The sequence below is a fragment of the Jatropha curcas genome, chromosome 6, assembly GCF_041381405.1.
Source record: "Jatropha curcas cultivar XTBG-Jc1 chromosome 6, XTBG_Jcur_1.0, whole genome shotgun sequence".
In the NCBI taxonomy this organism is placed as follows: Eukaryota; Viridiplantae; Streptophyta; class Magnoliopsida; order Malpighiales; family Euphorbiaceae; genus Jatropha; species Jatropha curcas.
Genome location: NC_143156.1, coordinates 8,231,058 through 8,251,025, shown reverse-complemented (window position 1 = coordinate 8,251,025; position 19,968 = coordinate 8,231,058). Strand labels below are relative to the sequence as shown.

Sequence of the window (19,968 nt, the reverse complement as noted above, 5' to 3'; positions counted from 1 at the left end):
TTAGTGCATGTATTTTTCTGTTTGTTGTTGCTGTGGTTTGTTAAAACTAATATTGAATTGGCAATAAATAGTAAATTTCATTCTTATAATATTTTTCCCCAATTTTTGTTATAGTTTATTGCTATAGTTCATCAAATTTGTATCTGTGTTGAATCTGAGAATCATAGTCCTATCTACTTTGGAACTTTCAAGCAGTCTTCTTTGTTATTAACTCTTATTCTTTTTCAGTAATCAACAGCTTGAGAGAGTTTCCCTCGCTTGGAAGGAAGGTCATACTAGTCCATGTCAGCGAGGAAGAGGTGTTTTAGTATTTTAGTCTTTAATTAACGGCAAAAAACTAACTTTTCGGACGGAAGGACCTTTTAATTAGACGGAGTTAAACCTGAGGGACTAAATAATAATTTTCCCTTAAAATAAATTTAATTTCAATTATGCCTCCTTTTGATAGGAAAATATTATATTGTTTTTACTCATGATTTCACTCATTTTGATACTGATGGATTGTTTTGGAATTGATTTGATCTTCTTAATTTCATTGCAACTATGGGTCAGTTCAGCAAAATTAGTTATTTTGGTAGTTACTAGTTGTTTTAGTAGCTTTTCATGAAACGCTAAGAACTAAACGTATAAAACGTTATCATAATCTCTAAAAACTAATCCAAACGCTATGTTACCAAACAACTTTTTTAAGTAAACACTAAAAGCTACTTAAACAACTGTTGCCGAACACAACATATATACTGAAACTTCATTGATGGGATACATGGATTCAAGGTTGTGTTTGACAACAGTTTTTTAAGTAGCTTTAGTATTTTTGCCGGTTAAAGCTTTAAATGCTATTTGAATTAGCTTTCAAAAGTTATAGACAATCTTTAAAAAAGTTAACCTCTGTAGTATTTAGCTTTCAACATTCTATAACAAACTATCTAAACGGATACTAACTACTAAAATAGTTAACACCTATCAAATCAATTAATTTTTCCTAAAAGACCTTAACACGTGAAATAAGAACATCAGTCAAATTCAAGCATGGTGAACGTAAATTTATCTTTTTTACATATTACTGAAATTTGAATATAATATTTATGGAAGTGATAGGCAAGTATGTGTCTGTGTTTTTTCTTTTTTCTTTTTTTTTTTAAATCCATATTTATCTAATGCTTTTCCCTATGGAAAATCTGAATCTTTTGTTATTTAACCTTTTGATCAATAATTACAACATTTTGTTATTTCTTCTTGTGAGAAAAAAAAAATTTTAAACTAATTTAGAATTATTTTAACTCAATTAGGGATTTTAATATTTTGGTAAAATAAAAAATGTCCTTAAAAATTTGTTGCTATGGTAATATTAACTCAATTAAGAGTATTTGAACTTAATTAAAAACTTTAATATTAAAGAAAAAACTGAATTAGGATAATTAGAAATATTTAAACTCAATAGGAATCTTTTTTTTTTTTTTTTTTTGAAAGAAAAAAAAGGTCATTGTTATTTAAACTCAGGGAATATGAGAATATGAGAATATGAATGCCTGATTGCTTGTCCTTTTTCCTTTTACCTCTGTATACGGGGAAGCAAATGTGAGATAGTGAAGAGAATCTATCCGCTGCTAGCCGACATATAATATATTTTGTAGAGATTTTTCAGGGATAGCAGATAATAGGCGGTTTGGAGTAAATTTTATGGGGATAATTTTATTTTAATATCTTTAAATGTTTTCTTTTATATTTGAATATTATCAATATTTATTTATCAAATATTATTATCAGAAATATTTTAACTATTAGGGATTCAAATAAGAAATCCAATATTTAAAAAATAACAAAATATTTTAATTTAATTAGGAAAAAGAAAAGAATTTCATTAATAATTTATTATTATGATGATCAAAAATTAATATTTGAACTTAAGTTGAAATTCCAATATTTTTACAAAATTGAAAAGGATAAATAATTTAATTCAATGACGAACATTCGAATTATTAAGGCTTAGTTAGAAAGATGCTTCTTTTTGTACTATATTTTCCTTTTCAATTAGAGGGATTCGGTTATTATTTTTCTTTGGCTTGAATATTTTCAATTGTTCAAACATAATTCAATACAAATGTTAAATATATTTAAACTTAATAATCTAAATTACGTATAAAAAAAAAGGAGGTGAAATGTAAAATCATGGCTATGTGAGAGGGATTCAGAGATTGAGGTTTATTGATAGGGTTAGGTATAAGATCTCTATAAGAGATTCATGGACTTTACTCATGTATATGTATTTTTAATTTCATTAATTTAATTTATAAATGGATTATAAACCTGTTCTAGATAAGGTTTCCTTTTTTTTAAATTCCTATATAAGAAAAAAAGAAGAGGTAAAAACAGAGTAAAGAGAGAATGGGAGTACGGGAAGTCATGGAAGAAGTGATTGCTGAATTCAGTGACCAAGAAGAAGTAAAAACTGTTATGGAAGAAGCAATCAGTAAACTCACTATCAAAGAAGAACAAACAGGTCAGGAATTTCTCTGTCTTTATCTCTCGTCCTCTCAAAATTGCGCACATATTTAAAAATAATCAGAGATTGATGCTAAATTGTTGCTTTTGATTTTGATGTTTAATCAACAGATATAATCAGGGTACTAAGGGATCGTCCACCTGCTCACTATCTGTTTAAGATCGAAAACTTCTCTAAACTTTCTGATGCAAAGGTCGAGAATTTTCAATCAAGTGATTTTGAAGTTGGCGGATACAAATGGTGGGTTTTAATTTCAATTTCAATTTTTCTTTTTTGCTAGAAGGAGCTGCTAGGGTTTACCTGATTCCAGCACCGTGAGACTTGCACTCTACTACTGGATAACAAGCCAAACAGCTTATTTTTTTAGCAACCTGTTTTGAATTCATTTATATCATATAAGATATTTATATTATAAATACTGTTTTAACTTTTTGTATTTGTTCATTCAATTTTTTTATTTGAATGTTCATTTCTGGCATCTGATTGTCCTAATGTTGTTAAGCCAGTGAGCAATACCTAACATCTTGGCTATTGTCTTGGTGCAGGAGGCTGTCTCTTTACCCTGAGGGAAATAAGAAAAAAAACGAAGATAACCACCTATCTCTATATTTAGCACTATCCAATTCAAATGGATTACCCTTCCACAGTTCGGTTAATGCTTTCTTCAAGTTGTTTGTTTATAATCAAATTCAAGACAAGTATTTGGCTGTTCAAGGTACTATAGAGTTGATTTATACGTACCCTGCCATAATTCAACTGTCATCTATGTTCTTCAATTTATTGAAATATCTATATGCTTTTGATCTTTTGGGTCAGATGGTAAGGAAACAGAAAGGCGTTTTCGTGGAATGAAAACAGAATGGGGGTTTGACCAATTTATTTCGCGTGATGCTTTTAATGATGCTTCAAATGGATACCTTATTGACGATTGTTGTGTATTTGGAGCTGAGATTTACATAATGGAAGAATGTACTGGTAAAGGTGAGTGTATGTCTATTGTGAAGGAGCTTGCTAACAACACCTTCACTTGGAATGTTCAAATTGAGCTAAACAGAGAAAATTATAGGTCCGAGGTGTTTGATATTGGGGGGCATAAATGGTGAGTTAAGATTGATATCAATAACTCCATTATTGCACGGAACCATAAATTTATATTCTTTTCAATTTCATTTAGGAGTTTATCGCTTAATCTCAATGGGTATGGAACAGCAAGAGGTAAAAGCTTGTCCGTGTTTTTATTCTCAGAAGATTCAGACATAAAGGTTGATGCTGAGTACATTCTGCGTGTAAGGGATCAACTATCTGAAAAACATCAAGAAAAAAAAGGTGAGTGGCATGGGCCAAGAATAATTTATATTTCTAATATATTCTGGCTTATAAGAAAATATATGAAATTTCATAAGAGGCTAATGAGAAGGGTGGGTAGAGTTTGGACTCTATTGGTCGAAGATGCTTTGATACAATATAAACTATAAAGAAACCATTAACCTAAAAGCTTGAACTTTATAGGCAAGGATTCTATAATAGTTTAATTGCTAATATTCCTCTTCTTGAACAACGTAACCAATGTGATATATCATGAACAAAAAGCCTGTTTCTATTTCAAAAACATTGTTTACTTCAGTTTTTGCTGGTTAACTTCATTGTTTCTGATGTTCTGTAGCTACACATCAATTCAGTACTAAATCCAACAATTGGGGTTACAGTGATCTACTTCCTCTTAGAGATCTCAATGATACATCAAAGGGATTCATAGTTGGTAATACCGTGATTGTTGAAATCCAAATGCTTTTCATGACAGTGGTCAAGGAGTTCTCTTGAAGCTATTGTTGTACTAGACTTTTGCCAGTTCTCTTGAAGATATTGTGGTACTAAACTTTTGCCTTTTGACCTATTGAAAAAAAATAAAAATGCAATTAGCTAAATTAGTAGATATAAATGTTAGCTAAACTTGAATGTTTTTGAATTGAGCATGTTTCTTCAGGTTGAATGTTCCTACTTACTGCTTCATAGTATGTTACAGACAATACTTCTTTTCTTGCAGTGGCAGAGGTTTTAAACTTAGTCAACATTGCATTTTTGTTTTCTTGTTATATATATATATATATATATATCGCAATCTCTTGTTCAAGCATATGCTGCATTAATAGTAATTTATTAAAATTAAATGTTGTTTTATAAATTAGAGATTGATGACAATTCAAAGTTGCATATATTTGACTTTAATAATGAAATATATATAATGTTAAATCAAATTTTTATTTAAACAATCATTGATATTTTCTTTTAAAAGTAACTTGTGTGCTCAGATGAGCTGTTTCTATCCTTAGAATGCTGACATATGCATTAGAGAATTTTTTTTTGAATGATTACTCATTGAATCTAAATAATATTACAACTTGTTAGTTTCAAAGTCAACTGCAGAGTTGCAAATCTTCTGCATCAGTGTCACTCTCTTCTTGCTTGTGATTGGATAATCAAATTTCAACACTGTTTTCGTGAAGCAAATCACGCTACTGATTGTTTAGCAAATATTGCAGTGTTTGGGGATCTTGGAAAGCATCTTCTTCTTCATCCTGCTGACCAGCTTCGAGATTTTTTGTGTTGAGACTTGCAGGATCTTGCTTAGCATAGGCTGATGTCTATGACTTCGCTTTTGATGTGTTTTCCTTTTGCGGTTTTCCCTTCCTCTGTATCCAAAAAATTTGTAAAAGAAACAGAAAAAATAGGAAATAACTTTTCAGGGTCTTGTTATTTGGCATTTCGGCCGAATGATAGATCCCGAATAATAAATAATAAAAAAAACAACAGCAAATATAAATTTTAGGTTGATGTTTATAAAGATAATTGGATTTTACATTTTACGAAGTAAATAGATTTTTCTACCGATTTCTATCATTTAAAATTAAATTTTATTATTTAAGTGTTAGAAAAATCATTTAGCAATTTTAACTTTAATTATTCAAAATATAAGTAGTAGATACATATTGAATAAATATTATTTACGGACATACATATAAATTAATGCTCTTATAATATTAATTTTTCATTTCATTTTAGATATGAGCTGTATTCTACGATAGCTTTTTAAATATAAATGTTATTTTTTATTTAAATATAAATGTTATTTTTTATAGTATTCGATAATATAGTGTATGAACTACCTTTTAGAGGTTAAGGTATTATATTATAAAAGTTAACTCATGTAACGTTTAATTTTAACGTTTTATAAAAAGCTATTCAAGAAAAGCTAATAGCTAAATGTTATTAAAGCACTTAATAATAAGAAAAACAACTAACATATGAGATTTATTATGTGGCATAAAATAAATTTGCTCTTATAATATTAACTTTTCATTTAACTATGTAGTCGTCAACTCTCCTAGCAGTTGTCACTAGCGAGTGTATTGAATTAGGATTGTGTTAGATTTTAAAAAAATTGTTGAGATTAATGGAATTGAATGATTTTTTAAGATTTTCACAGATTTCACTAGAATTCTACATATAGTTTTATGGAATTAGTGAGACTTTTTTTTATAGATTGTAATTGACTTCAATGAAATTATAATGATTTTTTTATATCCAATCAAAATTAATTTCAAGACCTAATTGCACAAATGAAAAGGTATTAAGCTCAATTGAAAAATTAAAAAATAATGAGGGACCAACATATAAAATGCTTCATATTCTCGATTACAATCTTACTGTCACCAACAGTGAAAAGCCTGCAATGGCCATCGTCGTTGCCAGCTATCTGTGCCCCCCAGAACAGTCGTGATGTGGTCAGAAGATCACGGGCTTCTTGTCCCTTGACTGAACGATGACTGTCTTGTCAGAAAATCATAGGTTTATATATATTTAAAATCAAAAATCAGCAACCACCGCTAGCTAGGACTTGCGCCGATCACAACAACTTGCACAAGGAGGCAACGCATATTCAGACAGGTTTGATGCGTGGCACACCGCCTACAGCTCACCTGAGCCTGACGGTCCCAACACAACAACAATAGACTATGTTCTTCAGTTCTTCAACTATTTCAAAACTTTTTCAATTTTTTTTGATTAAATTAATATTTAATAGAAAGCAACTCATAAAAATTTAAGAAAATAATCAAATTAATTTTGAAAAATTTGAAGTAGAATTAATATTAATTTTTGTCAAACTATCAAATTTACGTTTAAACGATGATTCTGATATCAATCTTTTGTTTTGACTTGGAAATTTTCAGGATGAGAGTCGATCGAGTGAGAGTTGAAATCTTTAAGTTAGAGGATAAATTTGTAAATGACTTTTCTATTTATACCTAGCACCCTAGAATTCAATGAAATCAATAATTTTATAAAATCCTTCCATATCATCAAATTTTTAAATACCATCAAATTTTGTATGGACCTTTACAAAATTATAATTGAATACTATCACATTTTTAAGGATTTTATAAGAATTTGAACTGAATACCACAAAAATTTTAATAAACTCCAACAAAATCTAGATAAAAAATCATGGAAATTTTAAAATCTAATCCTAATCCAATACACTCCCAAATATAAGCTTTTAAGCATGAAATATCCTTAAATCAAATCCTTTTTTTTTTTTTTTGAAATTCCTAAATCAAATTACTGTTTGTATACATTTTTGCAAAAACAAAAAAAAGTTATATAACAATTAATTTCACATATATGTAAGAAACTCCGTGTAAGAAACTCCGTGCAAGCGCATATCAGTAATAATATCCCTTTTACAACATTATCCCTTTTCTTCTATGTTCTTTCGTTTTTGCCGTACACCTTTTAGCTTTTACTTCTCCCCTCCTTTTCTTACTTTTCCATTTTTCCCTTTAACTATCAGAAGCTGAAGATTGAGAGTATTGTGAATTAGCTTTTAAAATTAATTGGGATATATATATGAGGAGGCCGAATGCATAAAATCCCTTTTGAACTTTTTCATTTTAACTATTTGTCTACTTCAACTTTGCAGAGACCTAATGTGCCCATGAATTTTTAAATTTTGTAACTATTATACCCCTCGCCAAGTTGTAAAGGTAGCGCGTGAAACCAAATATAAAATGGAGCGTGATCACTTGATTAAAAGTCTAGCATGGCAAAAATGAAGTCGTTTTTCTTTTTATTCCAAAGCGTCACTTTTTTTTTTTCAATCTCTCAGTTCATTTTTCTCTCTCTACTCCTCTCCTTTCAATCTCTTTCTTTGTTTTTCTTCCTCTATTCCTATCCTCTTCAATCTTTCAATAGATATCTCTTTAATTGTATTTCTTTTTCTTCTTTTCAATTTTCTCTTCTTCTCCTCCTTAATTTCTTTACAATAAAGTCTATGAAATTTTGATTTTGGATCCTTAAAATCCCCGAAATCAATTTTTCACAACTCATCACCTCCCCCCATTGCTGCGCTACACAGGTCGAAAGTGGAGAGGGAGAGAATGGCGGAGAGGCAACGATGGCAAGTTTGGATCGATCGAAAAGTGGAGAGAGAATAGTCGATGCTGGCTTGACACAAGCAAATGATCAGGAAAAAAATAAATAAAAATTGAGGGGAGGGCTGTGCACAATCAAGGAGAAGGGACAACATAGTTTTAGGTTGGAGCCGATTTGGGTTGATTAAGGTTTGATTTGGCTCAAATAATGGATTTTCACTTGGTTTTTTAATTGGTTTGGAGATTTCTAATAGGTTTAAATTGGTTTAGCACATAAAAATGCCACGTGGAATAAAGTATGTTGGTATGTTTAAAAAAAATACCATGCATGAACGATTTTATTTCACGCTTAATTCTGTGATTGAATAGAGATGTAAAAGATACAAAAAATATCTAGTTCAGGGGCACATTAAGTCCCATAAAGGTGAAGTTGACAAATTGTTAAAATGAAAGTTCACGAGGGGTTTTATGCATTCGACCTATATGAGGGAGAGGATAACTTATATTAGGATAAGGATATTGAGAATCCTATTTCATCTGGTAGTTAGAGTCTGTTTAGGAATATATATGTATGAATGTTTATATATTACTAGTGTTTTCTTGTGACGTGCGTTGCACTTATTAGTATTCGATATTAGTTATTGTTTATATTCATCAATCTATTCTTATATAGTATATTGTTTATATTCATCAATCTATTGTTTATATATCTTGGAAGCAAAAGAATATTTTATTTTATTTTAATTCTTTTTCTTTTTTAATACTCTATTGCTTTTCTTATTATTATTATTAAGCATAAATAGTTTCCTTTGTAATATAGTTTGATTGTTTTAGAAGACTTGATTAGATATTAATATATTAGCTATTAAGGAGACTTGATTTCTAATTGTACTTAGTGCTTTGTAATATTGTTATGAAAACCTAAATAATTGTCAACTAGGTCAGGATGAGTTCAGATCGACTATGGATGTACCAACGACTTGAGGATATTTCTTAAGACCTGGATTTACGGACTGACAATTGGGCCTGACTGGCATTTTAATGCATCTACTATTACTGGATTTCGTGCTAATTGTACTATAAATGATGCGGAGGATGATCGAGATGATAGCCTTAATTAGTAGCCACCATAATAAATTAGTATTATCTCTATTTAAACTTTTAAAACATATAACTAAATGTGGAAAGACTTTTTTTTTTGTTCCTTTATTTTTCTAATTTTAATATAGTATCGAACATGTTTGCTCAATTAATTTACGAGATATTATAAATATATTGCAAGTGTATTATGGTATATGGTGTTGAATTGGAATTGTTAATAATTACAGGTTTTTGATGCTATATTAAAACATGTTAATTATGCAAATTTAGGCAAAATTTTTTAAATTTTTATGAAATTAGCGACAAAATAAATTATTTTATTAAAATATATATTAAATTTAACGACACAATAACGACAATTTACCGATAAAACAATGACAAAATAGCATCAAAATTAAGAACAAAATCCCAATAAAATAGCTATAAAATTTGTCTACTTTCTAAATATAATTACCAACGGAAAATAATTAATTTAGCGACAAAATTTTTATCGACAAAACATATTTTTGTGGCTAAAAAATAGCGAAAAATGTTTTACCAAGAAAATTATTTTGTTGCTATTTTAATGGTAAATGTAAATTAGCATCAAAATATTATGAAAATTATATTACTAGTGTTTTTTGTGACATGCGTTGCACTTGTTAGTATTCGATATTACTTATTGTTTATATTCATTAATCTATTCTTATATAGTAGAAAGTATGGTTATAATTTTTCTCTTGTATTCTTTAAATATTTATATAATGTTCAGACATGATTAATAATACTCATATTATAAACGAATAATATTTTTCTTAAACTAATTTTAATATGATAGGATAACATTAAAAGTCAAGTATATTTTATAAAATAATTATAGAACACAAAATGAAAAGATTATTATTAATTATAAGATTAGACTTCAATTTTTTTTGAAAATGATAAGGTTAAACTTTAATTAACATCTTTTTTTAAAAAACTTTAATTAACATCTTTTTTTAAAAAAACTAAATAATATGATCTTATGTTGTTCAATGTTGATTTGAGTTCATGAAAAATTTAGATATATATAAATAGATATAAATAAGAAAAAATTTAAAATTTTGAAAGTATATATATATATATTTACACACACACGTGTGAAACAATATTTTTTATAGATGTTTTTATATTTTTTTTTTTGCATTTTGAAGTTTATTTTAAAATTAAAATAATAATTTATTTTTTGAACAATTAATATGGCAAATAATGAATGATTGAAAGTTCAATTAAAATAATATATTAAAATAATAATATTACCTTTAAAAAAGATATTATTAAAATAATATACTAATATACTTTTTTTAATCAATTAATAAAAATATTAAAAAATTACAATTTAACAATTATTAAAAACTCAAGTTATTTAATAAATTCAAACTATTATTAATTATCCAATGACTAAGGATATTTTAGAATTTTTAAATTTTTATTAAAATTATAAGTAATTTCATTATTTTCCATCATTTTCACTTTTATATATAGTCACTTTTACATATAATATAGATAGATAGATAAAGAAATACAGATAGAAGATATTCTTGTATATTTTATTATGGCGTACTAACATTTCCTATATGAGAAAAAAGAAAACGGAAAAACAGAGTTAAAAGAAAATTGGAGTACGAGAAGTCATGGAAGAAGTGATAGCTGAAATCACTGCCAAAGAAGAAGAAAAAACTGTTATGGAAGAAGCAGCCAGTGAACTCACAATGGAAGAAGAACAAAAAGGTCCGATACTTCGGTCTTTATCTCTCATTCTCTAAAAATTGCGCACATATTAAAAATTTTCAGAGATGAATGCTAAACTTTGTTTATGACTTTGATGGTTATTGAACAGAAATAATTGGGGAATTAAGGGTTCGTCCACCTGCTCATTACATGTTTAAGATCGAAAACTTCTCTAAACTTTCTGATGTAAAGGTCGAGAATTTTCTATCAAGTGATTTTGAAGTTGGCAGCTACAAGTGGTGGGTTTTTAAATTTCAATTTCTTATTTTGCTAGATTGAACTGTAGGGCTTAACTGATTCCTGCACCGTGAGACTTGTACTCTACTACTGGATTATAAGCCAATCAGCTTATTTTTATAGCAACCTATTATGAGTTCATTTATATCATATAAAATATTTATATTATAAGTTTTGTTTAACTTTTTTGTATCTGTTCATTCAATTTTTGTATTTGAACACTCATTTCTGGTGTTTGATTGTCCTAATTGTGTTAAACCAGTGAGCAATACTGATGAGCTGATTCATGGCAATCATAGTCAAGAAGAAATCAACTGAGAAATTCAGATCATTTTCTTGAGAGAGAATCGAAAATACAGGTACAAAGAGAGAGTTTTCTCATATAGATCTCTATTGCTCTTAAACTAAGAAAAAATAACCGTCAATGCCAGCTGGCAACTTATTGAAAATAAATTAGAGCCACAAGATCAAAACAGAATTCATATCCGTATACTTTCACCCCCCCTTCAAGATGGAGTTGGTGAGAAATCAACCAACCCAATCTTGGAAAGGAGACGAGAGAACATAGAAGCACTCAGATTCTTTGTAAACACATCTGCTAATTGGTGTTTTGACGGCACATGAGCAGTGGTGATGAACCCATTTTGAAGCGATTACGAACCACATGACAATCAATGTCAATATGTTTCGTTCTTTCATGGAACACAGGATTTGCTGCTATGTGTAAAGCAGCCTGGTTGTCACAAAATAATGGAATGGGAAGATACAAAGATAACTGGAGATCTTGAAGCACATAAGAAATCCACTTCAACTCACACACAGTAACAGCCATGGCACGGTACTCAGCCTCTGCAGTAGATCTACTAACAGTGTTTTGTTTTTTTGTTTTCCATGAAATTAAGGAATTCCCCAAGTAAATGCAATATCCAGTAAGAGACTTTCTAGTGGTGAGGCAAGAGGCCCAATCAGCATCACAGAAAGCTTGTAGTTGAAAAGAATTGGTGGCAGGAAAAAACAATCCTGTTGTTGGATAAGTTTTCAAGTACTTCAACACATGAATAGCAGCTTTTAAGTGTGTTGTAGTAGGGGCTTGCATGAATTGACTCAGTTGCTGAACTGAGTAAGTTACATCTGGTCTTGTTAAATTGAGGTAGAGCAAGCGGCCCACTAAACTTCGATATTGTTCAAGATCCTTCAATAAGTCACCGTCATCTGGTTTAAGTTTTAGACCCTGGATTAAAGGAGTATGTACTGCTGTGGCATCTTGTAAACTAACCTCCTGTACCAAATCCATTATATATTTTCTTTGTGTAACACACAGGCCCGTTTCTGATTTAGCTATCTCCAAACCTAAGAAAAACTTAGCATAGCCTAGATCTTTGATAGTAAATTTGTCATGTAAAAACTGCTTGACATCAACAATCAACTTTTCATCAAATCCAGTAATCAAAATATCATCGACGTATAATAATAAAGCCAAAAAATCATTGTTTGTACCTTTTGTAAAAAGACAATGATCATTTTGGGACTGTTGAAACCCATACTCTCCTAAATGCTTGGTAAGTTCTTTATTCCATTGATGGCCTGCTTGCTTCATGGCATACAAAGATCTCTGTAACTTGCAGACCTGTCCTGGAATGGCTTTTGTGTAACCTGCTGGAGGTATCATATATATATCTTCATCAAGAAAACCATGGAGATATGCATTATTGATATCCAATTGATGCAAGGACCACCCTTTAGAAGCAACAACTGCCAAAAATATTCTAACAATCACTAGTTTAGCCACAGGGGAAAAAGTTTCAGTATAATCTAATCCCAATAATTGTGTATAACCCCTTGGCAACTAAATGTGCCTTATACCGGTCAACACTCCCATCTGATTTGTACTTTACCCTGTACACCCATTTAGAACCAATAGGTTTCTTACCCTTTGGTAAATCAGTTAGAACCCAAGTCTTGTTCTCCTCTAAGGCTGCAAGTTCCTTTTGCATGGCTTGCACCCAATTAAGGTCTTTATTAGCTTGATGAAAAGAAACAAGCTCTGGAATCTTTGACACATTGGATACAAAAGAAGTATATGATGAACTAATGCATAAGGATGTAGGTAAAAGTGCAGAACGGGGATGGAGAGTAGAAATACCTGAGATAGATCGCTGAGTAACAGATGATGTACCATTGGTATGTGCTGCTGCCACAAAATCTTGAAGCCAAGATGGTTTTTGTGTCACTCTATTACTCCTTCTAATGACTGGTTGAGAATCTATATATTCTAATCTAGTTTCATGATATGAATGACTATGTGCATCTGATATAATATGACTCTCCTGAATATCTAATGAATCATGTAATTGGGTAAGCAAGTTTGAAAGTTCGGAAGAAGGAGAATTTGATAAAGAGGAATTATTTTTAAGATCATGATGAAAATCATTAACTGGTTCTAATATATTTGGTAAAACAGGTGTATCATGGGTAATGGAGTGGGAAATTTGGAAAGGAAATTGTTGTTCATAAGAAAGTACATCTCGAGAATGAAAAATGGTTTTAGAATTAATATTGAACAATTTATATGCTTTATGGTTTTGGGAGTAACCAAGTAAAACTGCAGGTTGTGCTCTATGATCGAATTTTGTTTTGTGAGGGTTTGTATTTGTTGCAAAACAAAGGCAACCAATAGTTCTAAAATATGAGATATCGGGAGGTTTACCATTCAATTCCTCATAAGGTGACTTCCAATCTAAAACCACAGTAGGTATTCTATTTATAACATGAGTTGCTGCCAATAGACATTCAGACCAGAAATTTTTAGGAAAATGACCTTGGAACATAAATGCCCTTGCTATCTGTAACAAACTCCTATGTTTTCTCTCTACCACACCATTTTGTTGGGGAGTGTATATGCAAGATCTTTGATGCATTATACCCTTAGATTGAAATAATTCCCTACATTAAATATTCAAAAACTCAATTCCATTGTCGGTTCTAACCTTTTGCACTTTAACTCCAAATTGTGTTTCAATTAACTGCAAGTAATGGCTTAAAACTGAACAAACTTGATGCTTACTATTTATCATATACACCCATGTATACCTAGATTTATCTTCCACTATAGTTACCATGAATTTTGCTCCAGTTATAGACCGCACACCATAAGGACCCCACAGATCTATGTGTATTAATTGGAATAATTTTTCTGATTTTGTAAAATTTGTAGGAAAAGGAACTCTTGATTGTTTAGAAATAGGACATATTGAGCATACAATGTCACACAATTCATCATGATCAAGTACACCAGCATATCTCAGTCTTTGATTAGAAACATGTCTTAGTCTAGAATGCCAAAGTTTAAACTTTTGTATTTTCCTACTATTTTCAGTACAAGTAGCCATACATTTACTACTTACAATATCAAAAGACTTCTTATTCAGCAAATATAACCCATCTTGCTCATGACCAATGGCAATCTTCTCGTTACTCTGCAAATCTTGAAAAATAGAACAATTTGGTAAGGATTTAACTGCAATTTTATTTGTTTTGGTTAATGATGTTACTGAGATCAGATTACATTTGAAAGAAGGTATGTAAAGGACATTGGTCAAAATAATTCTGTCATTTAGCTTTATTGTTCCTATATAATGAACTAGTTTTATGGCTCCATCAGGTAATTTGACAGATTTTGGTTTGGCTAATTTGTGTAATATGTCAAAAAAAGAAATGTTATAGGTCATATGGTCAGTACACCCTGTGTCAATGGTCCATTCACCTATGTTCTTATCATCAGTACCTTTAAAAACCTTGTTAGATGCAGTACCTGCAAAAGAATAATTGTTCACATATACATTTTCATCAGTTAAAGTCATCATCTACTTGCCCTTCATGGCTTTCATAACTTCTTGTCGAATGATCTTAGTGAGATTTTCACTCCATTCTGCTGTAGGTCCTTTTGAGTTTTCATTTTGGACATCAAAAGGAGTTTCCCCTTCATTGTCAATCATATGAGCCTGTGACTGACCTTTCTTCTGCTTTAATTCATAATACCAATCAGGATATCCTACAATCTTGAAACATGTCTCCCTTGTATGGCCTTTGGTTCTACAATTGTCACAAAACTGGTTCTCCTTTCCAGTACTCTCCCTTCTCTTATAATTGTTCTTGCTATCCTTAAAATTTCTTTTCTTGTAACCTGAATTACCCTGAGCAAGCAAAATTGCAGAAGATTCACTAGATTCAACAGTAAAATGGTTCATTTCTCTTTGCTTCTCCACACGCAAGACCATTGAATAAGCTTTATTAATTGATGGCAAGGGGTCCATCAGTAAAATTTGATTCCTCACGTGATCATAACTATCATTTAGGCCCATAAGAAATTGCATCAACCTTGCATCATTCTCAAAATCCATAAAAAATTTTGCTGCACCGCAACTGCAAACAGGAAACTTCTTTAAACTAGCCAATTCATCCCACTTTTGTTTAAGTTTCGTGAAATACACTGTTATTGAGTAATTTCCTTGGCTAAAACTACAAATCTCCCTTGTGATCTGGTAAAGAAGAGGTCCATTACTATCACCATATCTTTGAAATAATTCATCCCAAAGTTCTTTGGCTGAATTTGAATATAGAAAAGCTTCAACGATATCTTTCGATATTGAGTTCAAAAGCAATGAAACTACCATACTGTCTGTTCTCATCCATTTCTCATACACAGGAGAATTAGAGTTAGGTTTCTCATACCTTCCATTAATGAAATCCAGCTTATTCTTCGCTCTGAGAGCTATAGTTATGGATATGCTCCAAGAGTGATAATTGTTTCCATTCAAAGGTACACTGACTAGATTCAGTCCAGGATGATCTGAATTAGTTAAATTCAGAGGATCATTAGTCAATTCAGCTTCTGATATTGCAATCTGAGATCTGTTTGGCTCCAAATCATCGGGATTCGTCATTTGCTCTGATTGATGCAGAAGAAAAAGAATTTAAAGATCAACCTTCAGTAACCTATATGCTCTGATACCATGATGAGCTAATTCATGGAAATCATAGTCAAGAAGAAATCAACTGAGAAATTCAGATCATTTTCTTGAGAGAGAATCGAAAATACAGGTACAAAGAGAGAGTTTTCTCATACAGATCTCTATTGCTCTTAAACTAAGAAAAAATAACCGTCAATGCCAACTGGCAACTTATTGAAAATAAATTAGAGCCACAAGATCAAAACAGAATTCATATCAGTATACTTTCAAATACCTAACATCTTGGCTAAATATCTCTATATTTAGCTCTATCCAATTGAAATGGATTACCCTTACATATTGAGGTTAGTGCTTTCTTCAAGTTGTTTGCTTATAATCAAATTCAAGACAAGTATTTGGCTGTTCAAGGTACTATATATATAGTTGATTTATACATAATCTTCCATAATTCAACTGTTATCTATGTTAATCAATTGAGTCAAATACTTGTATGCTTTGCTCTTTTGGGTTAGATGTTAGGGAAAGAGTGAGGCGTTTTCGTGGAATGAAAACTGAATGGGGTTTTGACCAATTTGTTTTGCATGATGCTTTTAATGATTCTTCAAATGGATACCTTATCGATGATCGTTGTGTATTTGGAGCTGAGGTCTTTGTTGTGGAATGTACTGGTAAAGGTGAGCGAATGTCTATTGTGAAGGAGCTTTCTAACAACGCCTTCACTTGGAAGGTTCAAAGTTGGCAAAGCAAAGAAAATCTTAAGTCCCAGGTGTTGGACATTAGTGGGCTTAAATGGTAAGTAAAGAAGTGTTTTTCAGCTTCAAAATTGATATAAAATAACTTCATTATTGCAATGAGCCATAATTTATGTCTTTTCAATTTTAATTAGAAGTTTATCCCTTTATCCCAATGGGAATGCAACAGAGAAAGGCAAGAGCTTCTCCATGTATTTAGTCTTAGAAGATTCAGAAACAAAGCTTAATGCTGAATACATTCTACGTGTAAGAGATCAACTTTCTGAAAAACATCATGAAAAGGAAGGTAAGTGACATTGGCCCAACAATAATTTATCTTTCTAATATATTTTGGCTTATAACAAAATCTATGAAATTTCTTAAGAGGTTAATGAGAAAGGTAGGTAGAAAAACATTTTTGTTCAAATATGCTTTGACACAATGAAGAAACCACTAACCTAAAAGCTCCAACTTATAGGCGATGATTTGATAGTAGTTTTTATTTCCAACCATTGCTCTTCTTGAATAATGAAAAACCAGTGTCATATATCATGAAGAAAAAACATTTTTTCTATTTCAAAAACATTTTTTCTATTTCAAAAACATTGTTTACTTCAGTTTTTGTGGGTTAATTTTATTGTTTCTTCTGGTGTTCTGTAGTTACTCATCAATTTGGTACTAAATCCAACCACTGCAAGAAAATAGAGATTTAGCGACAAAAATTATCGACAAAAATTTTGTAGGTATTTAGTGACAAAATACTGACTAATACCGACAAAATGTAAATTATTGAAAATTAGTATTATTTGAGATATATTAAGGCACAATTTTTAGGTATTTCGTGGCTAATTAGTGACAAAAAAGTGATTCTCGCTAATATGTTGATAATAAACGCGCCAAATAACAGCCCCTCGATTTACCGTCAAAATTCGGACAACAATAGTGATAAACTTTAATTCATGAATCACAGGCAAAATATCTCGACGATATTTGTTTTTTACCAACGAAATAACTATAAAATTTTATGGGTCCCGTTTATATATGGCACAACCCAAGAGGGGGGGTGAATTGGGTTTTCTAAAAATTTAACTTTTAAAAACAAAAATCAGAATTCTATTGCAGCGAAATTAGAAAGCATTTGTGAGAGTTAGTTATCAAGTTTAGAACTTGCTCACAAAGCTTATTGCACGATTAGAAAGACTCTGTGAAGAACAATTATTGCATTTAGAACTGCTTCACAAAGCTTAAGCAATTTTAGAATAACTCTGTGAAGGACAGCTATTGCGATTAGAACAGCTTCACAAAGCTTAAGCAATTTTAGAAAGACTCTGTGAAGAACAGCTTTTGCGATTAGAACAGCTTCACAAAGTTTATTGCTATTTTAGAAAGACTCAGTGAACAACAGTTATTGCATTTTAGAACTGGTTCACAAAGCTTTAAGCAAGATTAGAAAAATGATTATAATTCATATTGTGAATTACACTGAATATAGAAGGACAGATTAGAACTTGGTAAAATCACAATACAGAAATCCAGAGTTCTAATGTTCCACAGAGATAAAGCTTATTCACGATTAGAATCAGAAACTCATTAACAACATCGCATTTCTAAACAGATTAACAGTTGCGTAAATAGAATATAATCAAGCAGAACTTCAGAAAGTAAAAGAAGATAAACACAGAGATTTATAGTGGTTCAGCACTAACTCGCCTACATCCACTCCTCAAGACGCATCTTGAGATCCTCCACTATGTTATCTCTTTTCAAGGGTAAGAGACAAACCAACAATACAAGGAAATAGATCAACACCTAGATCTAACCTTTATCCCACTAGATTTTCCAAAGGTTCTAGTCAACCTCAACCCTTTCTGATTTTGCAGAGATCAGAAACTCAAATCAAGACATTAGAATCTCACGCAAGGAGAAGGTCGCTTGATAACCTATAACACCATAGCTTTTCACCTAAGCTATTACACAAAAGTTTTTCAAATAAAGAGCCTGTCTACAACAGATTACAGAATCTATATAGACAGAGAGAAATGCAAATATAAGCACAGGAAGAACAGAAAACGAATTTAGAAAACAGATTTAAAGATCAGAACTGTTCTTCAGAAAATGTTGTTAATAAATTTTCTTTTCTCTTAAAAATTTTTCTTGAAGCAAAGAGATGAAAAGAAATAGGGGGATTGAAGAGAGAGCTTTGAGAGATTTAAACTATGAACAATGAACTCATACTCTTTTGCAAAACCCATTCTTTTTAAAAGAGGAAATGGTTTTTATATGAAAAGATGATATTCTCTTTTGAAGTTAACTTTGAGATTTTTTGCTTTAATGAGCAATAAAGTTTCTGATGTTTTTAAACTAACGAGGCAATGCATGGTTTGCAATTAAAAGGGCTGTTAGACCACATTTAATATTTACACATGCAAGGTTTGGAGATGAAAGGTTCAGTTTAGAAAACAGTGTAACATTTATATCAGAAACAGCCAGCTGTATTAGAAATAGACAGCTGTATTAAATCAGAAACTGCTTTTTAGATCAGAAAATGTTTTTTGCAGAATTTCATTTAATAACTACCAAGAATATTTACTCCAAAGATATTTTAGATGGAAAAACGTGAAGAGTAAAGATTTTGGCTATATCCTCTTAATAAATTTATTCAAAAACATTTCAAAACAATTTTGAGAGAGATAAAATAGATTTGTGCTTATAATATCATTTACTCTCTATCCTACAATAATTTCCTAAGACTTATTATAATACTAACCAATAGAAAATATCTTCATTAATCTTCATGGTCTTCAAATAAAAATCTTGGGATGTAGGAACTTCATTTCTTCAATAATTTTCAACAATAATTTCTGCATAAAATAATATTAGCACATACAAGAATATTAAATTTATTTGTTTTGTATAATCATCAAAATCTCAAGATAAAATTGACCCTTGAGCCAACAATCTCCCCCTTTTTGATGATGACAAAACCAATAAATTTATCAAACATAAAATCATGTGCTCCCCCTAAATTTATGCATGTCAATAAAATAAAAGTTCTAAACATAACGGATTTATCATGAAGCAAGATTGGAACTTATATAAAACTCCCCCTGAATAAGTACAATATAATATCTGTGGGTATTAGAACAGAATACAGATTTAGAAACTGACATTAGAATTAAAACTGAGTTCTAAGTCTTTTAATCAGAGCATACTTAGAATTGAAACTAAGTTTTAAGATCTAACAATCA

The 19,968-nt window shown here is 30.5% G+C and overlaps 1 protein-coding gene and 1 pseudogene across 2 annotated transcripts; both read left to right on the top strand.

Moving 5' to 3' along the window:
- The first annotated feature begins 2,049 nt into the window (after positions 1-2,049).
- Positions 2,050-5,362, top strand: LOC105629182 (uncharacterized). Of its 2 annotated transcripts, none has more exons than XM_012210750.4 (7): positions 2,050-2,500; positions 2,614-2,743; positions 3,049-3,218; positions 3,320-3,602; positions 3,678-3,829; positions 4,167-4,371; positions 5,044-5,362. In XM_012210750.4, exons 1-6 carry the CDS (start codon positions 2,386-2,388, stop codon positions 4,322-4,324), a joined length of 1,008 nt encoding a protein of 335 aa, XP_012066140.1. In that variant the 5' UTR covers positions 2,050-2,385; the 3' UTR covers positions 4,325-4,371; positions 5,044-5,362. The 2 variants fall into 2 exon arrangements, with proteins under 2 accessions (XP_012066140.1, XP_037493616.1); XM_037637688.2 differs by lacking the exon at positions 5,044-5,362 and adding an exon at positions 4,910-5,023.
- A 5,323-nt stretch (positions 5,363-10,685) lies between these two features.
- On the top strand, positions 10,686-17,433 carry LOC119370159 (uncharacterized; annotated as a pseudogene).
- The last annotated feature ends 2,535 nt before the right edge of the window (positions 17,434-19,968 follow it).

What these genes read in the sequence shown, in the direction of transcription:
- LOC105629182 (XM_012210750.4), top strand. Translation starts at nt 2,386, where the DNA reads ATGGGAGTACGGGAAGTCATGGAAGAAGTGATTGCTGAATTCAGTGAC. An exon ending in GAAGTTGGCGGATACAAATG is followed by an intron (nt 2,744 to 3,048) that starts GTGGGTTTTAAT and finishes GTCTTGGTGCAG; the next exon opens with GAGGCTGTCTCTTTACCCTG. An exon ending in GATATTGGGGGGCATAAATG is followed by an intron (nt 3,603 to 3,677) that starts GTGAGTTAAGAT and finishes AATTTCATTTAG; the next exon opens with GAGTTTATCGCTTAATCTCA.